Source organism: Dermacentor variabilis, chromosome 4 (genome assembly GCF_050947875.1).
Source record: "Dermacentor variabilis isolate Ectoservices chromosome 4, ASM5094787v1, whole genome shotgun sequence".
Taxonomy (NCBI): Eukaryota; Metazoa; Arthropoda; class Arachnida; order Ixodida; family Ixodidae; genus Dermacentor; species Dermacentor variabilis.
This window is the reverse complement of record NC_134571.1, coordinates 13,216,182-13,225,000: the sequence shown is the minus strand read 5'-3', so window position 1 is coordinate 13,225,000 and position 8,819 is coordinate 13,216,182. Positions and strand designations below refer to the sequence as shown.

At 48.0% G+C, this 8,819-nt stretch overlaps 1 protein-coding gene and 1 long non-coding RNA gene across 6 annotated transcripts in view; one reads left to right on the top strand and one right to left on the bottom strand.

Annotated features, from left to right (window-relative positions):
- LOC142578677 (uncharacterized) overlaps positions 1-8,819 on the top strand; it is a 74,352-nt gene that overhangs the window by 26,498 nt on the left and 39,035 nt on the right. The gene's annotated exons all lie outside the window — the stretch shown is intronic.
- Positions 1-8,819, bottom strand: part of LOC142578675 (beta-galactosidase-like) — a 54,516-nt gene that overhangs the window by 13,197 nt on the left and 32,500 nt on the right. For 4 of the 5 annotated variants that reach the window (XM_075688144.1, XM_075688143.1, XM_075688145.1 and 1 more), the window contains 7 exons: positions 7,479-7,629; positions 7,279-7,342; positions 7,065-7,159; positions 6,097-6,277; positions 5,400-5,580; positions 5,000-5,043; positions 3,417-3,535 (listed from right to left, as the gene is read on the bottom strand). In XM_075688144.1, coding sequence (XP_075544259.1) covers positions 3,417-3,535; positions 5,000-5,043; positions 5,400-5,580; positions 6,097-6,277; positions 7,065-7,159; positions 7,279-7,342; positions 7,479-7,629 — 835 coding nt within the window. Of the gene's footprint in view, positions 1-3,416; positions 3,562-4,999; positions 5,044-5,399; positions 5,581-6,096; positions 6,278-7,064; positions 7,160-7,278; positions 7,343-7,478; positions 7,630-8,819 lie in introns of all 5 variants that reach the window. The other variant, XM_075688142.1, reaches the window with a different exon arrangement.

Sequence of the window (8,819 nt, the reverse complement as noted above, 5' to 3'; positions counted from 1 at the left end):
GGCACCATCTAGCACCGCCGGCACGAAGCCTGCGTGTCCTCCGAAATGTATGGCGCGCCAGTGCGTGCGAACGCTGAGAAACGCGTCATGCGGCAACCGGGTTCCTCTCCCGCGCTTTTTTTCTGCACGTGATGCACTATCTAGTTGCACTACCGAGAAGCCCGCGCGTGGCCTCCGAGACTAGAAGAGAGAGAAAACATTTATTCGGACCGTCGAGGTGGTTGCTCTTGAGGTCGAGTGGGTCCGTGACTAGAAGCGTGCTCGTCGGCGCCATGGGGACGCTGAGAATTGATCCCTGGCTTGCGGCAAGCTCAGTGGCACATATTCAGTGACCCGAGTTGGCAAAGGGTTCATTGAAGAGCCGCACATACCCAGTGCATTCATGTCGCACATTACTAAAGCGTTAGCGTGAGAGACGTTCATTGAACAGCGGCACATACACAGTGCATCTGTGGCGCTGTCTTTGAGGAACCCTTGTGACTTTGTCTCGATTCCACTCAGCCCCGTAGAAATTTAAGGAACTTTTCCCATCATTTTGCAGAGCGGCACATTCCCAGTAGCACATACCTAGTTACCCAACTTGGCAAAGGCGTTGATTGAAGAGCGGCATACACCTGCTAGCCAATCCAGCGACCCACGTTGGCATCAAAGAGGCACATTAAAGACCAGCAGCTACCTAGTGGTACATACCCAGTGCCCCGTGTCGGCGTTTAAGAGTTTCTACGAACAGCGCGGTACCTATACCCATTCCCGCATCTGCCATGACCCATGTCGGCGTGGAATAGGCCACATACTCAGTGACCCAAGTTGGTCCGACGATTGATTCCGAACCCTGTTCTCTCGCAAAGCAGCCCCATTCGACCACCGACTACATCGAGTCCCAGGTAGGCGGGAAAATGGTTACATACAATACATACAGAGATAGATAGTTTGCCGCCGGGAAGTGCGTGAAGTACCCTAAGAATCATTCATTGTACTATATCATTGTACGTGAGCAACTCGTGCAAAGGCAGGAATCTCCAAAGTCGCTGTATGATAGCCTCCACACGAACACTTATTATCCTTCTGACTCCCTCGTACTGTTAGGGACTCAGTCTCGACGCATCGGTGTCTAAGCTCTTGTCGCGCTACAATTCTTCAAGTGGTTTGCGCCAAGTCACAGACGCGTCTTGTGAGAATCCCGCACGTACTTAAGCCAGGTTCTAATCGCCCTCTTACGGACATTGTGCACCTCGTCCGGCTCAAGCCGTACGTCTGGGCCTTTATGTCTCATCTCACAACGCCTCCGGGATGTTGCGTCACGTGGTTGAAGACGAAGACGTTGCGGTAGCTTTCTCATATGGAGAAGTGAAAGACGAGTCGCGTAAATATATGTAAATTCGTGTTTTCACTTAACACAAGCCGTTCGAAAAGGTGGCAGCGCAAGAAAAAAAACACGGACGGAGACAGGAAAAGGACGAGCGCGAAACTTCAACATGATTGTGAGTGGTTCACGAAAAAAAATATACGTGCTGTCCGAGCCAGGGGTTATCATCTGCGAGTGCGTAAATAAGTCAGCTCTTTGTCTGCAAGAGTAATGGAGGCCACGCTGACACATCCCTCCCCAAGTCTAAAGATCCGTTCAGATTCTGCGATTCCTCGTGTCACACGCATTTTACACCCCTTGATAACGCAAGTGTTTTCAGGTTGGGCGAACAGTTCCTGCAAGTCAGACAATTACTTACCAGTAAACCTTGAAAATCTTTTTCTTAACGCGAATTTTTTTACGTTGTTTGCGTGCTCCCTTAACTTATCGTTAACAAATCTCCCAGTTTGACCAACGTACACCCCTCCCCCCTTTTCCGCGCCTTAAAGGAATTGCATAGACTACGCCTTCTGCGCATTCAACAAAAGACCGCCTGTGCTCACGCTGCTGGGTTGCGGCCGGATCGGCAACTTGCAAAGCTTTGACAGCTTGCGAGGGCCGAGAACACGACTCTGACGTCGTAACGCTGGGCCACCTTTTTGATATTGTGCGGTAGCGTGCGAATGTAAGGTATCACAGCTACCTTCAGCCTACGCTGTGCGCGAGCTTCGCACGTTCGCGGCTTTGTGCGCATCTTCTTGAGAAGGCCCTCTGCGATCGAAATGAAGAGCTGCTGAGGATACCCGGCGCTCAGCAACCTTTCAACTTCATTATTGAAGGCATATGAGATACAGTGCGGGCAAGATTTGCCAAGAGCGTTCTTTGAGCACAACGTGGCAAGAGCTCGTTTAACGAGCTTAGTGTTGGCGGACTTGAAAGGCAGAAATGGTTTGTTTGCGCGCGGTTCATAGCTCCAGCAGACGCCAACACATTTAAACCCTAACCTGATTAAAACCTGATCGGTAAAAATCTGATTTGGCCATTGACTGGGAGTTCGTTCGCTAGGTCAAGCGGGCTCATTGCATCTTTGAACATAGCCAACACCTTTCTATTTTCACATTCAATGACCTGCGCTTCACAATTTAAAACAACAAAAAATCATCGACCTTAAGAACATTCTTGTCTGTGAGCAGGCATGTGTGAGACAATCGAAATGAGCAAGTACTAAGTCACTAAGGACTGGGGCGATGTAGGACCCAATGCGTACACCCTGCTTTTGGAAGTATGGTGTCCCTTCAAACTGGATGCACGTTGGCCCTAAATAAAAATTTAGGCGTTCCAAAAAACCGCGAACTGAGACCACAGTTGTATTTTGGAAAGCAGTGGAACTGCATTTGTCGATAGAATGCCCAACACATTCAAGAATGAGGCTGTGAAGCAAAGAATACAAGAGATGTTTGATGTCAATTGAGAAGGCCTGACAGCTTTTGTCAGTATTAGCGTCAAAAAGTTCTAAGACCTGCAGTGTTACAGTTGCTCACGCTGAAAGTGTCGTCTAGAGATAAAACCCGAAGATGACGCTGCAGGAAAAGAGCAACAGAGTGCTGACATGTTCCAGATTCAGAGACAATCGTCCTTAGTGGTATATCAACCTTATGTGTTTTCGCACCAAAAATGACCTCCAAAAATAATTCTTGCTTTTATCGATCGCCTTCACAAGTACAGAAAGGTTTAACCTGTCACACAGTTTCGCTGCGCGAGACTTCAGTTTACTCAGAGATAACCTGGAGTGCGAATTGAACACAGAGGAGAAGGCCTCTCTCGATTTCGATATAAAAATTTCACTAGGTGAAACCACCCTCTTTGTCCGCCGGAAGGTAGCCGTTCACATGTCCTTCAAAGCCATATTGGCGCGAGCTATCGGGAGTACTGTCATATATTAGCATAAATACATATCGGCTTCGCGTTAAAAGCTTCGCTTGAATAACAATGTCAGGATATTATAGTGCTTTTGGCTCGCTCCACTCTCGGCCCGTGCACACAGTCCGACCACAGCTGCCAGAGCACGTACCTTAGAGATGATATTTCGGATGGCTACGAACTTTTCCGTAGGGTCACCGGCTTCTGTCATGGGCGCGTCGTAGTCGTAACTTGTCGGACACGGTAGGAACCTGCCATTGTCCGTGTTAGCTGCGTGCGGGATGAAGAAACCAGACCTAGGATAAATAACAAATCAAAATCGCGCAATTACATAGCGGTGAAAAATTATTTGTCCCTTTGCAAACAATACGCTGCGATAGTTTTTCTGCGCACTCACGGTAGAGGTAGCGCGGGAAAACGACTCGCGCATATCTTTTATTATCGAACAACTATATCTATAAGTCGGCCATGTATCTCCTCTGAACAACACGAAACCAGGGTTCTTCTCGTGGTGTTGGTGGTGGTTGTGATTTTGGAACAGGCGGGTGTAGCCTGGCAGACAAGGCCGGCAATAGCTACGCCTGTAGCGCCTCTTCCAGGCTACACTGTGTGCCCCAGCTAACGTTAACCGAGCTGTTCGACGAAAAAAAAAGATTTAGAAAACATGGTGTAAGATACAATTATTTGAAACACGGGGTTCGGTCGTCAGCGTTCTGATAAATGAACGCCGTAGGTGTTAAAGTTATATTTTTCAAAATGTTTATTTTTAATCACTTGTTTCGTTAAACAGCTTGGCTAACGTTAACTTGGGCACACTATACAATTTGTCATCATACGCCTGAAAGTCCACTGTGACGCAATATCGCAAGTGGTAGGCGCAATATATATCTAGAGACAATCTGGCGGCCTTCTTGAAGCAACCTTGAAAGACTGCACACAATCGTGTAGGAATTATTTCTCCGCAAAGCATTAAGTAACACATTACGATCTGCAGCAAATCGCCGGAAAGACCGTAAAGGCGATCCGTGCTATCCAACTCGCAGCAGTCGGCACAGAGCGGGGAAGACGCGTACAGTCTCGATGACCAAGCTGGCGTTTATGCTAGACCCATTCTCTAACTTACATGTGCCAAATGCACAGATGAAGTGTAATTTTCCGGGAAATATCTCTTGAAATCAACTTATCTCCACACAGATCGTAGGTTAGCGAGCTTAGGTTTCTAGCTATAGTCCCAAAGTCTGCATGCGAAACACGGGACTGCTGCAGGCATAGAATATTTGTTGCAAGTCCTCTGTAACTTTGTAAGTATAGTAAAGCTTTGAGCCTGCTTTCTGAACTACTTCTGGGCAGTGTACCACGACATCTGCAGAGGTGCACAATGTTGCTTAAAAGACAATTCTTTTGACCAGTTAGGTTCTGCAGTAGGCGTCGTTTTGTCAATTTGGCAGTGTTAACCTGTCTTTGTTAGAGTCCAGGTTCATAAATGATTAATGACATGACGCTAATGAGTGCGAGTGCTTTAGGGCGGGGGAATTTCCTTATAGGCTATAGCAAAATTCTATTCGCAAAGGAGCGCGAAATAATGGACACAACTCTTTCGTCAGCTTACACGCCCCATCGCACATTCTTGCTATCTGAAATAATGTTTCCTGACGTTTCGAACTGACACATAATGCATATATCAGGAAGCTTTGCAGTAGACCGAAATATGGTCGAGTGTGCGTTGCAGCTTACCGCCAGACTTGTAGCCGAAAGATGTTCCACCGTGAAACATGTACCTGCAGTCAAACAGTAGAAGGTTTTAGCTTGTGCAGTTTAGCTTGTCCGCATGCGTATTACTCCACATGTACTTGAGACGTGCACTACAGTGACAACGCTGGTAGCGACATCTTGTGACGCTAGTCCAATCACAACGCGTCTGAAGCGTTGTTGTTCTACGTGGGGAAAAATAAAGAAAGGACTGCATGTTAACGATTATGTCACTGGCCAGGCTTTGCAACAGCTGCCAAGTGGAACGTAGTATAGGTGACTGAAATAGTAGCTCTAAGGTGGCGCTACCAGATAATACGCACAAGGACAGGATAAAACTCTCCAATTAATCAACCAGTTTGTCGGTCAGTTGATGAAGACTCACATGACAACAGAAGCGTTCATGCTGAGCGTCTTGTTCAATTGACGCACCACATCGCTAGTGTTGGTCATACTGTGCCACTCCGCCCAGTGGTCAAGCCAGCCGGTGTAGAACTCAGAATCCACCAGCGGTCCCCGCTCTTGGTGTCGACGTTGGGCCTTGAACGCATCTTCCACATCTGCCTCTGAAGGGTAGGAAATAAAGAAGGGATATGCAGCTCGTGTACGTTTATAGTCCGCACGTGTTTTAAGTACGTGCGTGAAAGAATGGGGGGGGGGGATAAATCAAGGAGAAAGAACGGCCACAATGAATTTACGTACAAGCGAAACGCACAATATACCCCCACCCTTACCTGCGATAGCTGCGCGAAGCGGCACATATACCTAACATAGTCATATAAAAGGAGGAGTAATCCAACAGCTGTTAGGGCAACTGCACATTGAACGCGTGGAGGAATGCTCAATAGGAATAGGTTTTGGTAGATTTCCAGCACCGTAATACGCATGGCGCTGCCAGTTTCACAGACTCGTGCAGTTAGCTTAAAAACCAATTGAAACCTTTCGCTTTGATGCTCAACTCCGCTTCATAACACGGATATGGTTGCAGTTCTATGCTCAGAGGTTATTATCTCGCTCTCCAAGTCATAAATTTTTACAATTCTATATAAACAGTAGAGCGCAAGGTAAACGTGTTCGCGCACCTACGCCAAAATTGATGGTAGCTTGGGCTCCGTCAATTTTGCCGCACTTCAGAAGATCATCAGCGGGTCCGTCAGCGGTGTAGAGGATGACGTTGTAGCCCAGGTGAAGCCGCACCAGGTCCCGCAACCACGTCGTGTAAGAAAAGTCGCACGCGCCGTAGCTCCCGTATTCGTTCTCAACCTGCAAGAAACTGGCGATGAAGCAACTCAGCTAGTTTCGAGTTATCTTGATAGCTTAGTGACGGAAATTCTTATCTAAAATTTGCGAATGTGTAGCTTGCACAAAACCTTCTTATACTTTCTGCAAGTGATGTAACAAAGAAAGACGTGACAGACACTAATGTTGCGAATGGTACCTTTTGTGTGTATTTCGTGAGTCATGCGCGTTGTCAACGTTTTCAGTAGGTGTTGCACAGCAAACTTGCCACTAAGATGCGATACTATATGCTTACACCCTGTAGTTAGACCATTTAAAGACAACCGAAAGAAGCACAGCACAGGAGAAGACAGGAAAGGGACAGTAGAGAACATTAGTAGATGGAACGGTATTGTAGAGGACCAAACAGAAGATTACAGCGTAAAGGTCAGTACAGGACAGTAAAGGAAATGAGATGACAGTAGAGAAAAACAGCAGAAGGCAGTAAACGATAGCAGAAAGTTGGAAAGCACGAGGTAGTTGGAGCGAATTCCCGCCGCGGTGGCCACATTTAGATGGGCCCAAAATGCGATAACGCCCGTGAACCCTGCTTTGAGTGCACGTTGAAGAACCTCAGGTGGTCCAAATAATTCCGGAGTCGCCCACGATGGCATGCCTCATAATAATAACGTCGTTCTGGCACCAAAACCCCCATAATTTTATTTTCTTAAGCATAAGGTTGGAAAGAACAGTTAGGGAGAGGAGGACAAGCTTTCACTAGAAGAGCACTTAACATCTGACACTAGCTGTTGAAGAAAATGGGCACACAGACCTGGACTGCAATAATGGGTCCTCCGTTGGCGTATAGAAGTGGGTGTAGCATTGGAAGAAGTTTAGAGAAGTACTTCTCGACGGGTCCTAGGTATTCTGGAGAGAAGAAGAAAAATAGCGAGTGTAACAGCAAGTTTTATTTGTATTAACCTCTCGCCAAGCATTGATTCTTGCCGGGAAAAAACTGCGGCATATATATCGAGGGCAGCGTTTACGTTTGTCGCTTGTACGAAGACCGATGGAAGAATTCCTTGACAGTAACCAGTATGGCAGTCCGCCCTGTAATGTAATCAATGGATTAATGTGAACGTAGAAAAATATTTGTCTCGTGGTATTTTAACTCGCAATAAAAAGAAATAACTAAATTATGCACTGCTTGCACTCCAAATACAGCTTAATTGTGGCCGCTACGTACCATGTCCCTTTCGGCGCAAATGTACGGACCGATCCTGAGCAGAACCAGGAAACCGTGGTCCTGGGCCAACTTCAAGAAACGCACGAGGTCCTGCTGCCCCTCGAAGTCGAAGTGGCCTTCCTCGGGTTCGTGACTGCTCCACTCAACGTACCTGCCCATAGCGACGAAGGCGCGAGTCAGCACAAAGGAAGATCAAGGTAGCTTTGACGAGGTCATTATTAAATTGGCTGCTGCCTACAGGGCACTTTAATTCAGCAGCGGCTGAGGTCCCGATTTGGGCAACCGTACTGTTTTATCTTGAACGTCTTGCTACATCTCCTCCTGTGATCATCCCACTCACGTAACAAGTCACAGCTTTCACATTGTGTCACAAGGGGCACGACGCCGCTGAAAGGATGGGACGCTTACCGTTGCTGTTTTTCCAGATTACGTTCATCGGTGCCTTATCTCCGTGGGTTCTCGAACCTTGGTCGCGCTGGGCTGATCAAGCACTCCTGTCCCGGTTTCCAAAAGTGCAAGGATGGCCAAGTTTGGTTCCTTCTTCTACTGGTGGCTGGCAACATGGTCCCTTCACTGACGCCCTCGCAAGCTATGAAGCGGGATATAAAGGCCAGCAAGGCACCACTTCGGTTGGGCACGACGCCGCTGAAAGGATGGGACGCTTACCGTTGCTGTTTTTCCAGATTACGTTCATCGGTGCCTTATCTCCGTGGGTTCTCGAACCTTGGTCGCGCTGGGCTGATCAAGCACTCCTGTCCCGGTTTCCAAAAGTGCAAGGATGGCCAAGTTTGGTTACTTCTTCTACTGGTGGCTGGCAACATGGTCCCTTCACTGACGCCCTCGCAAGCTATGAAGCGGGATATAAAGGCCAGCAAGGCACCACTTCGGTTGGGCACGACGCCGCTGAAAGGATGGGACGCTTACCGTTGCTGTTTTTCCAGATTACGTTCATCGGTGCCTTATCTCCGTGGGTTCTCGAACCTTGGTCGCGCTGGGCTGATCAAGCACTCCTGTCCCGGTTTCCAAAAGTGCAAAGATGACCAAGTTTGGTTCCTTCTTCTACTGGTGGCTGGCAACATGGTCCCTTCACTGACGCCCTCGCAAGCTATGAAGCGGGATATAAAGGCCAGCAAGGCACCACTTCGGTTGGGCACGACGCCGCTGAAAGGATGGGACGCTTACCGTTGCTGTTTTTCCAGATTACGTTCATCGGTGCCTTATCTCCGTGGGTTCTCGAACCTTGGTCGCGCTGGGCTGATCAAGCACTCCTGTCCCGGTTTCCAAAAGTGCAAGGATGGCCAAGTTTGGTTCCTTCTTCTACTGGTGGCTGGCAACATGGTC